Source organism: Crinia signifera, chromosome 5 (genome assembly GCF_055691185.1).
Source record: "Crinia signifera chromosome 5, ASM5569118v1, whole genome shotgun sequence".
Lineage (NCBI taxonomy): Eukaryota > Metazoa > Chordata > Amphibia > Anura > Myobatrachidae > Crinia > Crinia signifera.
In genome coordinates, this window is record NC_139221.1 from 301,115,248 (window position 1) to 301,135,205 (window position 19,958).

General features: G+C 44.5%; 1 protein-coding gene across 3 annotated transcripts in view; it reads right to left on the reverse strand.

Moving 5' to 3' along the window:
- LOC146081265 (uncharacterized) overlaps positions 1-19,958 on the reverse strand; it is a 425,606-nt gene that overhangs the window by 98,214 nt on the left and 307,434 nt on the right. For all 3 annotated transcript variants that reach the window (XM_083189385.1, XM_083189386.1, XM_083189384.1), the window contains one exon: positions 5,647-5,700. In XM_083189385.1, coding sequence (XP_083045511.1) covers positions 5,647-5,700 — 54 coding nt within the window. The remainder of the gene's footprint in view (positions 1-5,646; positions 5,701-19,958) is intronic.

Consider the following 19,958-nt stretch of genomic DNA (forward strand, 5'->3'; position numbering starts at 1 on the left):
AGTAGCTCTTACTAACTGCTTTGGGGCTCATCTACATTTGTATATAGGTAAGTCACTTTTAAAGATTCCCTTCAGATGTAGCAGTACACACCCACGCTTCTGGTTGCCCCATTTACAATCTTTTTTTTTTTACAATCTCTCCATATATGGAACTAGCCACGCCCTTTGGGTAGAGCATCACACGCCCCCTGAATGGGGCGCAGTGCAAAATTCTATTACCAACTATAATCTCTGTACAGTACCTCAGTTTACTACTAACATGCACCGCTTCATGAGACTGTAGCAGCAACGGGAGAAATTGTAGGCATCATATAAAGGGTCAAGTTAATGAATGAATTGGTGTAGCAATTTTTGGAAACGCACATTAGCATCTTGTCCCAGACTCACAGTTTTTTGGATGCAGCACTACGGGGGCAGAATAAGTCTCGCTTACCAACAGGCACCTAAATGAATTGACCCTCAATTTTTAAAGCTGTAGTAAACTTGGGCAATGCATCATTTAGTATAAATCCTTTGACTAATTTTGGACAAATATGAATTTATATTATACACACATATATGGTAAATACAGTACAGGGGGCATAATTCAAGTAGGAATGCTGATCACATAGTGGCTGTGGTGGTAATTAGCTACTTCTGCAAACAACTGTAAACCCTTGCTACATCTGAAGATGCAGTATTGGATTACTCCCTAAGCAATATTGCTTAACCAAGATTTTGGCTGGTGCACCCTAGCAGAGTCATTCGTTCTGCCTTTGACCCAGCATAGCATCAATCACCCAATAGCACATATCACAGCAGCAGCCAACACCACCCATCGCCCCTCATATATAGCAAACCTCATTTTGGAGCTCTGTGCCAGTAAGAGCATTGGCGCTCACATATTTAAATTAGGGACAGTGTACGCCAAAATTGGACACATTCTTTGCTGTGGAGGTGCAAGACCACACTATAGTACCGCCAGTTCAAACTACACCACACACTAGTGGCAACATTATTCACATTAGTGCCCCTTATTCATGTTACACCACATGATAGTGCTCCTTATTCAAATTACACTTCTCATGAATGCCTCTTATTCATGTTACACCACACCGTATTGTTCTTGTTGACATTACTCCACATGGTATAGCTCCTTATTTACATTGCATTAGTGCCCTTTATACTTGTTTAATAGTGCCCTGTATGCAAATAATGCCACACATTAATGCACCTTACACATAAGAACCACAATAGTAATGCATTTACGCACATAATGTCACATAGTATTTCCTCTTTCACATATGCCCCACATTAGTGGGAGGGGGGGGGGGGGGGGGGGAGTCAGCGCTCTCTCAGCCAGTCAGCAATTGGCTGAGAGAGCGCTCAGCAGCCAATCACAGGCCGCCCAAGTGCCAATCTAATCAAGCTCCCCCGGGGAGCAGCCGGGGAAGCTCAGGGGGAAGTCGGGGGCGACTTGTCCTAAGGACAAGTCGCCCTAGTGTATGGGGGCCTTTACAGTTTCCATTGGCTCCTGTTGATGGATCCTTGACCTCACATGGATACTGCTGCCTTCTGTGCATTGTTTGTTCCATTGTTTATGTACTAATATATCAGTTGCTTACTCATAACTCTTGTCGTTGCTTACGTCATGTATTCTCTATGCTTGCCTCAGTATATTTCTTTTGGGTTTTTTGCTTTCTAATAACAATAAATAAAAAATATGTTCGTGAACAGCAATTTTGAAATCATTGCTCGGGTTCTTCCAGGGACTGGTGTCTGGCTTTTGAATGGACCACTCCACTTCATGACAATGTTTATATTTCCTGTCCCAGCCACTTCAATGTGATGGTTACGGTTTAATTCAGGTCAGTGTCCTCCTGGAGTATAAATCTTTTCCCATACACTAGATCTCTAGCAGACAGCAGCAGAGTTCCCTCCAGGATTACTCTATATATTGCTACATCCATTCTGCCCTCTGCTTTGACAAGTTTACCAGTCCCTGAAGCATAGAAGCGTCCCAACAGCATTAGGCTCCCAGCGCAATGATTCACAGTGCTTGGGCCAAACATTGAGTAATGGGCGTATTCATTATTAGGGGACAGGTGGGACCGGAAAGTACTGAAAGTTTTCAGAGTTCACCTGCGGGAACCAGTGATATCATCATATGGTTTTGGTTCCTAGAAACCTGCTCCTTCCTTTGGAAGAAGGTCCGAAGCTGTTAAAAGGGATCTAATCACACGTGGGCACTCAGGTCCCTTGGACTCAATAGACTACACAATCTTCATCCTTTTGATTTGAGGATCTTTCACATGCTCTCTAGCAAAGGAACGTCTAAAAACAACAATAGGGGGATAATACTAGGGCAGTGGTTCCCAACCTTGGTCCTCAAGTACCCCCAACAGTTCACGTTTTTCAGGTCAACCGGCAGGTGCACTCATTGTTCATTGACACCTTTTAAAAAATCCACAGGTGGAGCCAATTACTTCAATTGCAATTGTGTGAGGAGACATGGAATATGTGAACTGTTGGGGGAACTTGAGGACATAGTTGCCTACCCTCCTACATTCTGCAGGAGACTCCCTGAAATAGCAGCATCTCCCTCATTAGTCTAGCAATCTCCCTCATGTCACCTAGCCCACATTACACTGTTACATCATCGTTACCTCCCCTCCTGCATTCTGCAGGAGACTCCCTGAAATAGCAGCAATCTCCCTCTCTCCCTCATTAGTCTAGCAATCTCCCTCATCTCACCTAGCCCACATTACATTGTTATATTTTTCAGGAAAAAAAGGAATAAGAGACAGATACATTTACATTGAATCATCAGCACCATTTTCCAGCACTATTCTTACTAAGTGCTGTGAGGCTCCATCTACATTTGGATATAAGTCATTTTAAATTACACAACCACGCTTCTAGGTGCCATGTTCATAATCTTTTTGCTACACCACTGGTGAACACCCCCCCCCCCCCCAAATGTCTGTCCACTTTATCATTCCCCAAGGCTTAGTACATAAGGGTCATAGAAGCATATAAAAAAGGGGGGAAATGCTTGTTAATAGCTAGGTATGTCAGAATATTAATTTTTCAGTTTTGATACATATACCAAAGTCACTGGTAATCAATAGATAGAGAAGCACCACCATACATGGATCACACTGATAAACTGTAGTTAGCATAAATACTGTACTGTACATTTTAACAAAAAAGGGCCTATACTGTATGCCACATATCTGGTAAAATCCCACTCCAGACATAGAGCCTACCCTCGCCCTACTTCCCTAACCTAACTCTTATTCTTAAATACCCTTTCCCTAGCACTAATACCATAAACTCTCCCCCTTACCCTAATAGCCAGCCTATTGCTAATACCCTAACCCCCAACTATCCGGAATACCCAAAATCATAAACAAACCTTAAATACCCTATTCCCTATCCCCTAAACTATCCTTATACCCTAATCCAAAGCCCTAAACCAGCCCTAACACTTATCCCTAGTACTATAACCGCGACTTGCAGACAGGATAGGGTATTTAGTTCAATGGCATGAAGTCAGTGGGCAAATGCTAGTACAGTATCTCCCGTTCCATCCGCTCCATGGCAAGTCTCTCCCTCTCAATTACAGTACAGCAGAGCAACACAGATAATATTGCAGCACATGAACAGTAATATGCCTAGTAAATCAAAACAAAGGCTATTGTTCTGTGGTTACCCAGCCTTCCCTCCTGCCACTCAATGTACAATATAAAGGAAGAAAGTACAAACTATACTGTACAATGGTGCATTCAACCGAGTGCTTTCGACATGCAACATTATTAGGAACATGAGAGTTATTCCAGAAAAGAATGACTGTTGTTAAATTGGAGGAAAAATGTAAATGAAGATGAATGTGTGAAAATGGATTGCCTGTAAGGTAGGCTCAGGAATAATGGGCTGAAGTACGCTCGCAAAATAAGAGTAAATGAAAAACTGAAAAGGCGCTGACTGGTTTCGCTGAGGGTTTCTTCAAGCAGAACATTAAACAAAGACAATGTGAAGAAAAGTGAATGTGTTCTGTACCACGCGGTGCATCGCTGTGTTCTAAAGAGAGCACGCGTTCCTGCATTACAGGCTGGGCGGGATAGGTCACAGATAGAAGGTATTTTATACAGATGCCTGTGAGAGTGCACATGTCCCTTATACAGAGGTTTAATTGCAGACGGAGCAAAGAGCGGATTCATATGATGTGCAACATGCACAGAACGTGCAGTGAGGGGAGGCTGGCTCTACTAAAGAGACACATGGGCAGCTGCCTCTGTTTAGTCCAGAGGTTCCCAAAAGTGGTAGTCATGGAAACCCACCGGTCCAGCTTTTAAGTATCTCCATGTTTGGCCACAGGTGACTTAATTAGTACCTCAGTCAATTTGATATATCCATTTGTTCTGAGCCATGGATATACCCAATACCTGGACTGTTGGGGTGCCTCACCGCATTTGGGAACCTCTGGTTTAGTCCTTGCACGCAGATCAGCCCTTTATTCCCTCGGTAGATATTTATCAATAGATATCTATCAATATATATATATATATATATATATATATATATATATATATATATATATATATATATATATATATATATATAGTATATAAAAGGCAAATAACTCCTCACCTCTAAAAAGGGTCACCACTGACCACTAGAGGCCACTCAAAGGACCAAATTACTCCTTTGTGTGCTAAAAGATGCCATAACAGAAACTGAAAGACACTGATCTGTTGCAAACTTGCTGGATATGGAGAGAGGGAGTTGTGACAGAGATTGGAGGTAGGAGCAGCTCAAAGTGAAAGTAAAAACTGTCACAGCTCAAAGTTGCAGAAGCCGTAATTTTGATGGGCCTATAACTAGTTTCCTATGGCATCACAAAGGTACATCAGAGCTGGAATTCCCTACTCCTCGTCTTTGTGTTGCATCTGAATTTGTGACTTTGTTCATGATGGAAATATTTTTGCCCTATTTGCTTTTATGGTACCTACCATATATAGGTGATCACAGACCATTTAGCTGTCCTGGGGTATTCAGGACTGGCGACACAAAGGCAAACCTCCCAACTGTCCCGAATTTCACAGGAGAGTCCCTTTTTTTTGTAACTGTCCAGCGTCCCACCAGAGGGAAGCAATGTCCCGTTGTGGGGGCAGTTGGGAGATTCCCCCCGTAGTGGTGAATAGATGCTGTGCCCATGTGGGAGGCCAGGCCCCTTTTTGTGAGCACGTGGCTTTTGCCGCACATGTGAGTCCCGCTGACAAATATTCACATGGTCGGAGGAATGCAAATGGGACACCAGTGCCAGGCCACGTGGGTCAGAGAGAAACATAGGATCAGAAACACAAAATATGGTATTATATACTATGTACTGTATATACAGCAGTAATTAAACACAATGGTACTGTAGATACATATATATGTGTGTGTGTGTCTGTGTTTGGTGGAGGCTGGTAGTCAAGTATGGCCTGGAGGGAGTGGCACACTTGAATGCCAGCCTCCACCAAACATCCTTACACACACACACGGGCCCCAAAACGTCTGTAGCTGGCCCTGGGGGTATTGTGTACAATATTTTGCTAAATATTAATTTACATATTAAAAAAAACCCTGTCTGGTGTACACGTTTCAGCACATTTAACTTACCTGTATTACTTCGTCATCTTCTTCTAAAAGGCCTTCCAGGATTTCAGTAGCAAGCTGAAAGAGAAAAGACCATTCATTAATCCCTGAAAAGTCTATGGATGGCAAATAACGGCACTACAAGAACAATAACGATAATGGAACTCCTGGGGATCATTACTGTTAGATACAATTGTGTAAAGAATTAGCCTCGGGGTCTACCCCATGACTGTCAGAGCTGACCTGTTTATGTATCCCCCGTTCGTTACGCCCCGAGGGTGCACTTTTTCTTGCAACCTGAAGACCAGCAAGGAAAAGGTCATTTTAAAATGCGCCCTCTTGGATTTAACACACAGGGAGCCCCATATGTAATATATGGGTTACCGGGCATTGCACAAGGGATTACTTCATGGAGAAAATGTAGAATAACTGAATAGCTACGTATCGGCAGAGATATGATATGCCTCTGTGTTCCAGTTTTCACACCTTTTTGTGTGTGTGTGTGTGTCTACAGAATGGTAGTTTGTTTGTTAAGTTTTAGGCTTAGTGGGCGCGCCCTCCTTGCAGCGGAGTATGGAGGAAACCGAGGGCAGGAAATGGTTACACCACCTGAACGGGTGGGTTGTGGAATGGAGAGCTGAACACCAAGGAATGGTTTCTGTATTGATGTGTTTGGTTGTATTGGACCATCTTTAGTGTCGCTACCATTTAAATTTCAAGGTATTAATTGTCAATAATAGATTTGGCAAAAATTTGAAACGCCATTTCTTAAAGGGTTAACCTGAAATACGCGGGTAGCGAGGTTATGAAACATATAAACAAAGAATGTGACGGCAGATAAGAACCGATTGGCCCGTCTAGTCTGCCCCTTTTATTTACCTATTTTATCCTTACTTTGTTCTTTGTAAAGAAATGCTTATGACGATTCCAAGCATGTTTAAAAGCTCTATTTTATTAGCCTCTACCACCTCTGATGGGAGGCTATTCCGCTTGTCCACTAACCTTTCTATTGGGGTGAAATCTAGAGCTTTTCCTTGAACAGTATACTCACATCTAATTGGACATGATCAGTGTTGTGTCCTCTACTGTAGCATCTATGTTTTGGGTCACTGTGCAGAATCTTTTTTTAAATAAGGGGATTACCTTCTCGGTAGCACACTTATGGTATGTTCTTGGTAAACATTCATGAAGCTGGACAATGATACCACATTAAACGGTACTTGTGAGTTATCCGGGCTCCCGATTTTTTGATTGTATGCCTTAAGTTAAGGCATACAATCAGATGCGATGCGATGCGATATCGCATCGCATCGCATGCGACCATCGGATGCGATGACCCGATTTTTCCATAGGAATCAATGTTAAAATGGACTGAGTCCATTTTAACATGGAATTCAATGGGAAAAAGGGGTCCTTTTCATACCCCTACTATCCAAGTGGGCATGGAGTTGGATATAAATCTGTGGCGAGCGTAGCGAGCCACCGAGCCCGAAGCGTGGCGAGCGAAGCGAGCCCCGCGAGGGGACGGTATTCCGTGTACGCTCGCCACGCTTCGGGCTCGGTGGCTCGCTACGCTCGCCACAGGTTTATATCCAACTCCATGCCCACTTGGATAGTAGGGGTATGAAAAGGACCCGATTTTCCCATTGAATTCCATGTTAAAATGGACTCAGTCCATTTTAACATTGATTCCTATGGAAAAATCGGGTCATCGCATCGCATCGCATCCGATGGTCGCATGCGATGCGATGCGATGTCCCGATCCGACCCGATTTAAAAATCGGACGCCCGGATAACTCATAAGTACCCATTAAACTAACACACATATTTAATGTTATCATATCAATGTTGCAAAGTGATTACAATTAGATATAAGCAGAGAGATAAAGTTCCAGGGTGTCAATAAAAGGGTAACCTGGCACGTTTTGCTGGGAACATCCAGCTTTTTCAAAGGTGATCCCAAGGGTTGTAGTTTGACCATGTTATGGTCAACCATCCTTAGCCTACCCCGCTGAGTTAGTCGGCAGTAATGCTAAGTCAACACCAGCAGGTGATTGTCAGGACCATGGTCAAAGGTCACATGGTTGACAGAAGTTTAACAGGATTCTTTGGTGCTGAATGTCACAGGGGTCCCTGGAAAAACTATATATGAGCACGGTATCCCCTCGCCATGCTTTGGCCATGGTGCCTCGCTATGCTCGGCACACTATTGTATTCTAACTCTAAGTCCACTTGGATAGTAAAGTATGTGGACCTGCACCAAAAAAACATGTGACAGTTGACCATGGTCCCGCCGCTGATCACCGGCTGACATCTAACTAGTGTTACTGCTGCTCTAGCGATCGCCTATTATCTTTAGCTGTCTAACTCAGTGGGGTCAATTAAGGGTGGTCGACCACAACATGGTCACTATAATCCTGGTCAACCCGGCATCAGGATACCATCTCAAGGTTTCCCACAATTGGTATATATACTAGATCCAATATGGCTACCTAATTGGTACACGTGTGGGTTACATTTTCACCCCTTTATTAAAGCTAAAATTAAATTATTACATACGAATAAAATTACAAGTAACAAGTACGATAAAATATGGAGACAGACTCTAAGTTTATATGTTTATCTTACTTAAACTTGACTTATAAGATCATGTGACCTAATAATCACATGACCGCACTGTACTAACAGGAAGTGATTTTATATTTATTGATTAATAAGTAAGATAAACAAACAGGACAATTCTAGGTCAAGGCAGCCATTTCTCCTAAATGTTAGACACGCCCAAAAGGGGCAGTGATCACAATTACTATGATGCAGCCACACCCCTAGCATACTACAGCCACGCCCCCATAATCTGATAAGGGCAGTGCAAATAATGGAAATGATGGAAAAGTGATTTGTACTTAGTATTTATTTAGAAATGATTAGACAGATGTTTCTAACAACATCCCCTTTAATGTTTTCTGTTACAACAACAGGCAACAAGGCTACCCAATCCACTTCATTTTTATCCTTTGTCCCCGCTAATATTTCAAATTCTACCAACTTTATGATATAGCGGCAGTTGAGAATTTAGAGCCGTCAGGAAATCTGTCAGTAGGTAAAAACAGGAGAAAGAAAGGATGATGAATTCTTTCCATATCCTTTTTAATGCCAATATATAAATTAGCAATGACTGTATGCAAACATTAATTGCTTCTTTTGAAGGCAATTCCCCAAGACATCATTAATTTATGTGAACTATGAAGAGCTAATCTTGACAGTATAAAGCCATTGCAGAGATGAGCTATTAGTGGTGGGGGTACTGTGCATCTCAAGCACAGTGTGTCATTTTACATTCATAAATCTACCAGGAACTTATTTCCCATATATATGCACGCTAAGCATTGTGGATCTGGACTCCTTGCTGTTATAAAATGGATTTTATTTTTTATTTTTCTAGTATGTCAGAATAAACTGAGAAAAAACGGCCATTGTTACGATGAAAATAGTTTTGCTGGTTTAGCTATATACGCTTAGACATGAAATTAGAGCGTATGCCTTTGGGGACAGCAACTGCTTCCCTGCCAATGTGCATGTATATTTGTCCTTTCCTGTATTGGATGCAGGTATTGTAAGAATTGGAGAGAAATAAAGTACCAACCAATCAGATCCTGTTTAAAAAACTGCCTGTAACGTGGCAGTTAGGAGCTTATTGGATGATACTTTATCTCTCTGCATGGAGCGGCGGGGGGCTCCGATGAAACAGGGCGCGTGAGCGTCTTGTGTGCGCGTGCCCCCTTCCATTGGCTGGAGCAGGCTGGCGGGGACACACTCCATCTGACGGGGACGCGCGAGTGTCTCACACACGTGTCCCCATCAGTACGGCAGCGAGGAGTGGTTACCTGCCCATCTCTGCTTCAGGGAGACGGGCATGGAGTGGGGGGAGCGGCGAGGTACAGGGGACGAGGGGCTCCGATGGAACGGGGCGCGTGAGCGTCTTGTGTGCATGTGGCCCCTTTTGTTGGCTGGAGCAGGCTGGCAGAGAGGTGCTCAATCTGATGAGGATGCGCAAGAATCTCACATGCACACGTGTCCCCATCAGTACGGCAGCGGGGAGTGGTTTCTCTGCCCGTCTCCGCTTCAGGGCGAGGTGAGGTATAGGGGACCGGCAGTGGGGGGTTCCATGGGGGGTGCATGTGAGGCTTTTGTGTGCGTGTGCCCTCTTCTGTCGGCAGATGGCGGCGGCTGGCGATTGTTTCACCAGGAGCAGCTCCGTCTGTATGAGCAAATCTGTTTAAAAAAAAAAAAATATGAAAAAATCAAATCGACCTTTTCACTATCGACCAATAGTGGTCGACCTTTTGACGGTTGAACTAATGACCACATACCCAGGGTACTGTATAATTACTACATATGTAACCTACATATACTTTCCTTATTTGAAAAGTAGAAAACAAGATTTTTTTTCCCCCACCAATTATGTTGGCGGAAGAGGCAAGACAGCAATCTCTATTGCATCTTCGAAAATGATAGACAGAATTTGATTGGTTGCTATGGGCAACATCACCTTGTAATTTTTAGAAGCTTTAGTATATTTACCCAGATGAGGCATATTACACTAGTGTTCGGCACTACATACAGCTACCAAGTCAGAACGTAGAACAAGAAGGATGTGGTGGCCCCAGGCGAACATGCAGAGAGCTGTTTGTGGCCCTAGGGTCATTCATTGTCCATCATTGCTGCGGGGGGGGTTTTTTTGCATTGATTTTTCATATGCAGTTTGAGCGTGGGAAATAATTAATGGCGGTGGTTTGGTAAATGTAGAAAAAAAAAATAGACCATTTTTATTTTTTACTGGTAAATGCAGTGTTTAGTTTAGATTGGTGGAAAAACTGATCAAGACTGCAATCAAGGCCGAAAGTGATTGTTAATGTAAATCTTTACCTGCTAATGGACTTCAAAAAAGCACTTAGCGAACATTAGCCGGTGGCTAAAACACAGCGGAAACACTGCACCACAATGCGTACTCTTTACAAATGTATAACACAGTTCAGCATTAAGGTTAATTGTGCTCATTTTATAAGACTTAGCACGAAGATGTACTACCAACACATTATATATGGAGTAACCGCATAAGATGAGACGGAAAGCAACCTATTGTGTAGTCATAAAATCATTAAGCGGAGCCGTCAGAAAACAAAACGGATCTGTTTATACAAAACTAAACAAAATGAGTAAATGTGACACACAATTGCATCACATATAAAATTACCTCAGAATATCTGACCACCAGATTCCCCCGCTACACGGTGTGTGGCTGACATTTCTGCTTAAATATACATCAAGATGGAGGCTTGGGTCATTCTATCGGACTTCGGTCTTTGCCTTTATACCTAGTTTTTTCCCCTCAGTTTTGTGTCTTAATACTTTTATATCGGCCTGTTTATTTTTGTGGGATATCACCCGATAACACCTCTATTGGGGGTATCTGCAGTGACAGCCTGCACATGCGTGGACAGCCCAAATGCGCCACAGGTTCTCAAAGAAGTAAGAATGTGATCAATCCTTTATTACACATTGCAGGGACAGACACCGCCACTGCAGCTGTTTCCCTTTACACATTCTGGCGTTTTTTTATTGCATAAAAAGCAGTGATGTGGAAAACTCCTCCCTCCGCTGATCCATGCTAGATCCCCCACAGCAAATCCGCATAATGCTGATGCGCTGTCTCTTAACCCTGGCCAGCTAACTGGCCATGTACGAGACCCCCAGAGCTGGAATCCACCGTAGCCAGGGACAGAGCTATCCCTGATGTGGTGTTGAACAGGGGAGTCAACAGGTCAGCCGGGCCCTGGTAAAATGGAGGGGGTGCGGCCAATGGAAAGTGCGAGGCCTATGAGGGGGATGTGTTGCCACGCCCCTGTGAAACAAAATAAATTAGAGGCAGCGAGAGGACATGCTGCCGTTGCAGCTGTCTCTCTCTTATCACTCTCCATTTTATCACTTTTGAAGCATAATACATCTGGCCCAAAGTGTCCTGGTTGGAATAAAATTGATGGCCACAAAGCAAAGAGTAATAAAATTAAGGTACTTGTGAGTTATCCGGGCGTCCGATTTTTAAATCGGGTCGGATCGGGACATCGCATCGCATCGCATGCGACCATCGGATGCGATGCGATGCGATGACCCGATTTTTCCATAGGAATCAATGTTAAAATGGACTGAGTCCATTTTAACATGGAATTCAATGGGAAAAAGGGGTCCTTTTCATACCCCTACTATCCAAGTGGGCATGGAGTTGGATATAAACCTGTGGCGAGCGTAGCGAGCCACCGAGCCCGAAGCGTGGCGAGCGTAGCGAGCCCCGCGAGGGGACACGGAATACCGGCCGCTCGCCACGCTTCGGGCTCGGTGGCTCGCTACGCTCGCCACAGGTTTATATCCAACTCCATGCCCACTTGGATAGTAGGGGTATGAAAAGGACCCCTTTTTCCCATTGAATTCCATGTTAAAATGGACTCAGTCCATTTTAACATTGATTCCTATGGAAAAATCGGGTCATCGCATCCGATGGTCGCATGCGATGCAATGCGATATCGCATCGCATCGCATCTGATTGTATGCCTTAACTTAAGGCATACAATCAAAAAATCGGACGCCCAGATAACTCACAAGTACCAAAATTAAAATAGGTCAAATAACTTATCAGTATATTTTTTGATTGTGGGAGGATACGGAGGAAACTAACGCAAGCACTGGTGGAATATACAAATTCTGCACACTTAGTGCTGTGGGAATCGAACCCTTGACCTCAGTGCTGTGAGGCGGTATTGCTAACCATTACATTATCTGTACTGCCCTGAAATATAAACAAGTGACTAGTTGATTGCCCATTATTTGCAGACCAGGAGATTTTAAATGAAACTGACTTTTTTCATCGCTGGATAGATTTCTCTATTAATATGAGGACAATTTTTCATCCATGAAGCCAAATACTACAAAGCAATGGCCGCCGTCCCCCACTCATGCATCATGAGTTTTCTCTGTAAACCAATTGATCACCTCAGAATAATTATTGATTTTCAAGTAATTGCCAACCTTAGCAACTTTTACTTTCCATGGGATGCACAAAGGTGATACATTAATGCTCTACACATGACATTAGTTGGCCAAGCCAGAGTTTTCAAAACAAGATTGATAGACTCTTTAGCCAACTAAGATTAAGGGGTGAGAAAGGAAAGAAAAAAACAGAGAGTGAAGATCTGTCTGATCCACACCGGACAGAACACGGGTTTATGTCTGCAGCTGCTGGCACAAGGCAATAACCTGAACAATACAATGTAGTCCTACAAAAAATATCATTTTTAAATCTTGCAAAATAGATGCATAGAGTTTGGGGTGCCGGACAGGGTCCCGACAGGCATTCACCCGACGTCGGGATCCTGACTGTCAAAACACCGACAGCCAGGTTCCCGACGGCCACCCACTATTTTCCCTCGTAAGGGTCCACGACCCCTAATGAGGGAGAATAGAAGGCTCGCTTAGCGAACCACTGTGCCCGCAGTGTGGCGAGCCCGCAAGGGGCTTAGTTGCGCTCACCATGCTGCCTGGGTCCGGACAGTCGGGATCCCGACGTCGGGATAATGACTGTCGGGATCCCGACATCGGGATAATGACTGTCGGGATCCCGACTGTCGGACCCCTATACCCAGGGCTATTTTTCAGTAGGCTCCAACAGGAACTGAGGCCCTTATTCTAGTTCACTCTTTCTGAAAAAATATTTCTTAGATGGTCAAAACCATGTGCACTGCAGGTGAGGCAGGTGTTACTTGTGCAGAGATAATTAGATTTGGGTGGGGTTTTACACCTGCCTCACCTGCAGTGCACATGGTTTTGTCCATCTAAGAAATATTTTGTCAGAAAGAGTGAACTAGAATAAGGGCCTCAGTTCCTGCTGGAGCCTACTGAAAAATAGCCCTGCCTATACCACACCCTAGAATTTGGCGTTATGGATCAGGTAGCCCCGCACAAGATAGAAGTAGCCCCACCTTGTCCACAGCTCTCAGCTTTACTATGATAACAGCTTAAAAATATATAAGATACATTTCACTACGGTTCCCGTGTAATGTAACATTGGCTGTTCGTAACCCATTTGCAGTATATTTTAACCCTTTCAGGTCCAACGTCAGGCACTACAGAACTAGCGCTAGTAGCAGATCCAGTGGTGAGCCGCTTTAAAATAAGAACATTAACATAGTTCAACATTCAATGTAGACCGTTTTTGAATAATAAAAAAAAATTACAATTAATTTAAACTGGACTATTACAATTAATTTAAACTGAATTGTAAAAAAAAAATGGACTGCAAAATTTGAACTTTTCATGCTCTGGGGAAAAGAAGCGATTCTCAGCTATGTTCCAAAAACAGGTCATGCTGTATCACTCACCTCTATAGGAAACATCGGTATAATAAGTGCATAACATTTAGGCGCCCCCCCCCTCCCCCCAACTGTTCCTTATTTGTAGACCCTTCCACCATCCTTTTTTAGTGTTCATTCTAGCATCCTGCAGCTTTTCAAATCAATGCAGTTCGTCTTTCCGGCGTGGGGCTACTCTCTCTGCTGTGGTGGTCCTAAGCACAGTGTGGTCCGCATCTATCTGCTGAAATACGGAGCTTGGCGCTTGGCTGCACCACCTCCTGACTTCCAAGGTACGGAGCATGAACATTTCAGAGTTAGGGATGTACACCATTGGCGTATCTATAATGGGTGCAGGTTGAGCTGTGCACACAGAACCCTAGCTCCAGGGGTGCCCACACCACACACGCTGTACTCATAACTATACCGACTTTTCCGGAGTCCCACTACTGCAGACAAAAATCACTGAGAAAATGGTACGGTGGGCCATTTTCCTGGTGATTTCACATGTGCAGTAGAGACGTCCCAAAGAAGAAGGCCTGGATCGCCATGTTCCCGGAGACCTGCGCTTGCATAGTAGATTCTAGCACAAACTCAGAGATCCAAAGCCCTACCAGAGCGGAAGGGGCCCAAAAACTGCCTGCATATTGGCCCTCTCCTATCTTAAACCGCCCCTGGTTTGAACAATGATTGCTGATAATATGACAAACTTGTTTCACTGTAATGTGCTATTGTCTTTCACTCATTCTTAGTGATGAATGATTCCCTACAGGAGGTCTGCAGTGGAGTCCCAATATGAACATGAAACAGCAGGTGACGCTGGCACCATTAATTAGGGGAACAATTGTGATTATACCCCTTTCACACATAAACCCAAGCTCAGACCAGTGGCGTATCTCTAAAATTTGCACTCCAAAAAACATTTTTTTTTTGCAGATTCTCGTTGCCAGGGGTTTCTTGCTTGTTGCCAGGGGGTTACATATTCATTGCCAGGAGGTTACAAGCTCATTGCTAGGGGGTTACAGGCTTGTTGCTAGGGGTTTCTATGCCAGTAGGACCTCTAACATCTCAGATTCCATGCCAATGGCTACACTGCACGTAATTTGCTGCAACCCCGCAGCACCGGCTCCTCCCACTAGGGCGGCGGTGCCCTAGCTACGCCACTGGCTCAGAACCCAGTCAATGAACACCTGAATAACATACCCAGGTTATACCTGGCTCATCGTCATTCACAAGTGCCTCAGAAGGTTATGGGTGTGGAACTTAAATATGATAGGCTTGCCTGAAGAGGTGAGTTTTCAGGGAACGCTTGAAACTTTGGAGGCTAGTGGAGAGTCTTATTGTGCATGGAAGGGCATTCCATAGGATGAAAAAACACAGGTAACCAATGGAGGGACTGGCAGAGCGGATCAGCAGACGATGAGCATCTTGCTAGGAAGTTCAGCCTAGAAGCAGCATTTAGAATGGATTACAGTGGCGAGCGTCTGTTCTTGGGAAGACCAGTTAGGAGACTGTAATCAATGCGGGATATAATAAGTGCATGGATAAGAGATTTAGTAGTGTCTTGTGTGATTTGGTGACAGATTGAATGTGGGGAACAAAGGACAGTTCAGAGTCGAGGATGATCCCTAGGCAACAAGCTTGTGGGGTAGGGTAGATTGTCGAGTTGTCAACAGTGATGGAGATAATCAGGATGGTAACTGTTCTTAGCTGGTGGGAATATAAGTAATTCCATTTTGGAAATATTAAGTTTGAGGTGGCGAGAAGACATCCAAGATAAGATGGCAGAGAGGCATTCAGAGACTCGGCCCAAAACCACTGGTGATCATCTGCATATAAATGATAGTGAAATCCAAAAGAGCTGATTAGTTTGCCAAGCGAGGAGGTATAGATTGAGAAAAGCAGAGGACCTAAGACTGAACCTTGCGGAACACCAGCTGACAGAGGTAGTGAAGAGGAAGTAGTCAGAGAAGCGAACACTGAAAGAGCGATCAGATAGGTAAGATGTGAACCAGGAAATGGCTGTATCATTAAGACCTAGGGAGTGTAGTGTTTGTAGGAGAAAAGTATTATCAACAGTGTCAAACGCAGCAGAAAGATCTAGAAGAATAAGTAGTGAGTAATGGCCTTTAGACTTGGTAGTTACCAGATTATTCACCACTTTAGTCAGTGTTGTCTCAGTGAAGTGTTGGGAATGAAAGCCTGACTGAAGCGGGTCTAATAGGGTATGAGAGGAGGTATGAGGAGGGACATTGTCCCACAACAAAGGCGCGTCCGAAAATGTCTGGGTCATGGCCTGTACCCGCTTTCGCATCGCACAGCGTCTATTCACGGGTGACAGGGGGTGGGGCACTCCCAACTGCTCCCCCAGGTGAGGGACACTGCCGGCCCCAGGTTGGACGTGGGAACTGCCCCCCCAAAAAAGGGGACATTTCCGCTGAAAGCGGTACAGTTGGGATGTATGAGAATGTACATTTCTTCAAGGAATGAGACTTTGCTAGTTATAAAATTAACCATACAGTACATTATCAATAATACTTAATGTATTTAAAAGCTGAAAAATGTAAAAAGTTCCCATAAAATGGTGGTTAGTGCAGGATGTGGGTGGAACGTCTCCTGACGTACGTTCTTGTTTATTTCTAATAGAATACTTTAGAACAAAGCAGCTTTGCCTACACTGCGCCATGTTTGAGAAAGAAATCATCTCTGACCTTTAATTCGAACAGTGCGTAGACAGAGCTGAATTATTTAGTATGTGAGCGTGAACTACGCGTACAACAGTTAGATTTGTGGACAGGAGGAATGCAGGAAAAGTAGGGTAATACAGTACAAACATTTAAAATAAAAAATACTTTTTTTCCGCCAAATCCATTCAGGTCAAAAAAGAATATTATTGGCACATATATAATTATTACTGTATTTCTACAGGAACCTCTTACAAACATCTGAGTAGCATTAGGGATGCTGTATTATGGGACCAGCATACACAGTGCACGTTCATTTGTATACCTCCCAACTGTCCTGATTTTCCTGGAGTTACTTTTTGGGGACTGTCCTGCTATCAGTGGGAAGCACTGTCCCTCGGTGGGGGGTAGTAGGGAGCCCCATCTCTATCGTCTATCAGTGGCCCTCTCAGTAAAATCCCCCGGCCCTCTCAGTGTCAGTAAAACCAGATGCAGTCTGGGAGACTGCACTGGCTTCACTGTGACTGGCCGTGGCTTCCTATTGGAAGTCCTACCTGCCAGTCACCTGCATGACAGGCAGTGTCATTGGAACTGTAGGTGCTCCCTCCCTCTGGGACTGCCAGTCCAGGCTGCAGTAAGTAGAGAGCTGGCTTCCTGTGGTGCCCTTCCTGGCTTCTATGGGATACTACTGCTCATGTGCCGGACCGGTCATTTATCAATTATATCGTACAGGTGCCGGTACGGGTCAAGGTGGCGGGGACCTTACTGACAGAGGTGTAGGTAGTACTATAATACAGGTACTAAAAATTGTGAAATAACTTATATGTTTGTCTAGTAACAAGCGGTTCACCAGCATGCTTACATGTGCCCATGTGTTTCTAAAATTTTTAGAAACCTTTAATACCAACTTTGCACATGTGCTCGGTCTCTACTTAGGTTTGTTGTGGATTTCCGTTAATAAAGGATTATACACACACTACGATGTCTTCTTATGATGATGAACGACCCCATTATAAAAGACTTCGTTCAGGGTCGTTTAGGAGGTGAATCTTTTAACATCGTCTAGTGTTTATGCTGTGAATGACGGACAACTACCAACGAGATGTGCGTACCTGCGGGTCGTTACCATTGTCCATGCATGCAGGTCAATTTGGCTATGGTCGTTAACACTGTTTGTTTTTTTCAATAGAAAAAGGTCCTGCATTGTTTGTGGTCGTTTGTCATCCGTCGTGCACCAGCGATCACCCGCAATTGCTGGTCGTTCATTTTCACTTCCAGGGTGAAAATGAACGATGGTAGTTAACGATGGGTCATTAGTGACACGTCCTTGTGTGTGTATGGGCCTTAAGTCTGCAGCAATACTCAATATGGCTAAAGCTGCCACATATCCAACTGGTGGGCTAACTGTTCTAAAAGCCATATACTATATGATGGCAATTTATACAACTGCATTCTCCATCCCAAGGGGGAGATTCTCTAAGCAAAAAATGCGGTAAAAAAATCTGGCAATGCCCCATAGAAGCCAATGGGCTTCTACCGCAACCCTCCGCCGCCCTGCGCCGACCCCCCGCCGCCCTGCATCGCCCCCTCACCTGTGTCCGGGCAGCACAGAGCTGTGCTGCCCGGACCTGTGACCTCCTCCCTGCACTGATCCTCTTCCGGGTGCTGGGAGGAGGAGAGCCCGGCGCAGCAGCAGCAGCGCCGGGTGTGTGAGGGAGCCGCCGGGACCTGCTGGGACCCGGCGACTCTCACCGCAAAGGACAGCTCTTAACGCAATAGCTGTCCTTTGCCTTAATTATCGCATATGTTAAAACATATGCGATAATTATAAATGCGATGGGCGGCGAAGGGGGGCGGAGATTCTTAGAGAATCTCCCCCCAAGTCTCAACTGTGTTGGTCAGATGTCAGTTAGACAGGACGGTTGTCAGACCCCACATACTGTATACGGTGATGCCTGTTTTGCCCCAAATCAAAATATAATTGTCCGACATCATCAAAGCAAGGTCAGGTTTATATAAAAACTTTCATCGTTCTATTGTTTAGAAATGCCAAAAGTGTCTTTGTGTATCTGTAACGAGATTCCATACTTTGTGTTTACCATTAACAAAGTCACGTTAAACTGTAGTCCTCACCAACTGCCGGCATGTAGGCAGTGCAGTCACAATTCAATGGGGTCTGAACAATCCAATTTATCTGTGTGAGGTTGGGAAAGTTTAGTGGTATCTCCAGGGGCGCCAACAGCTTTGCCACACCCTGAGAAACTGAGGTGGCATGGCCAACTCGAGGGGCGTGGCCACATCCCTGAAAAAAAAAAAAGAGAGGCTGTGACGCAGCAGTCTGTCCTCTACCTCCCACTGCCCGGCTCTCTGCAATGGGGGAGGGGGAGTAGCGGGTCCTGGGCGCCTCCATCAGACCTGGGCCTGGGTAAAGAGTAACCGCTTCCCCCCTCTCGGCACCACTAAATATCTCCGGTTTATCACAAAGCAGCAGTAGGCAGGTGCCACACGTGGCTATGTTCCTACGATACACCGTTTGTGCTCCTTTTGTATGCTATGTATCATGTGCGATCCCATTGACTGCCACAGGATCTGACAAATCTTTGGGCAGTCATGGCAATCGCCAAATCCAATTCAATGCGCACAGGATCGCACATGAGATCAGATACGGAGGTAAAACACATGCAATATGGCACTTTCCACACAAATTATCGGCCCGATGGGTCAAAATTCTAACAAAAGGACATATCGTATAAGTACCTTAAAGGACATCATAGTTTTTCATGATCACAAGGCACAACCTTACCATGATGCAGCCATCCCGGCCTGAACCCTTGATCTGATGTCTTGGGTGGTATGTATTACTATTACCCCTTTCACTCCGCACCTTTGGAGTTGGGTAATTGCCGGGTTGGTGACTTGTCGACTCTGTCCTGTGCCCTGTAAAAGCACCAAAACTTGTAATCTGGGTCGACCAACCCGCCATTTCAACCTGGGTTATAAGAATGGTATCTGGACAACGGGTAGACACCAAAAAGGTGGACATGCAAAAAGCTTGACACAAGCATTAGGTCAACAGTCAAAAGGTCGACATGGGGTTTTTCACTTTTTTTGTAGCCAACATGTGCCGACAGGCACGGCGTGGGCTCAGTACAAATGTATTCGGAAAATGGGCAAAACCATGTGCACTGCAGGTGGGGCAAATATAACATGTATAGAGAGAGTTAGATCTGTGTGAGTTATTTTGTTTCTGTGC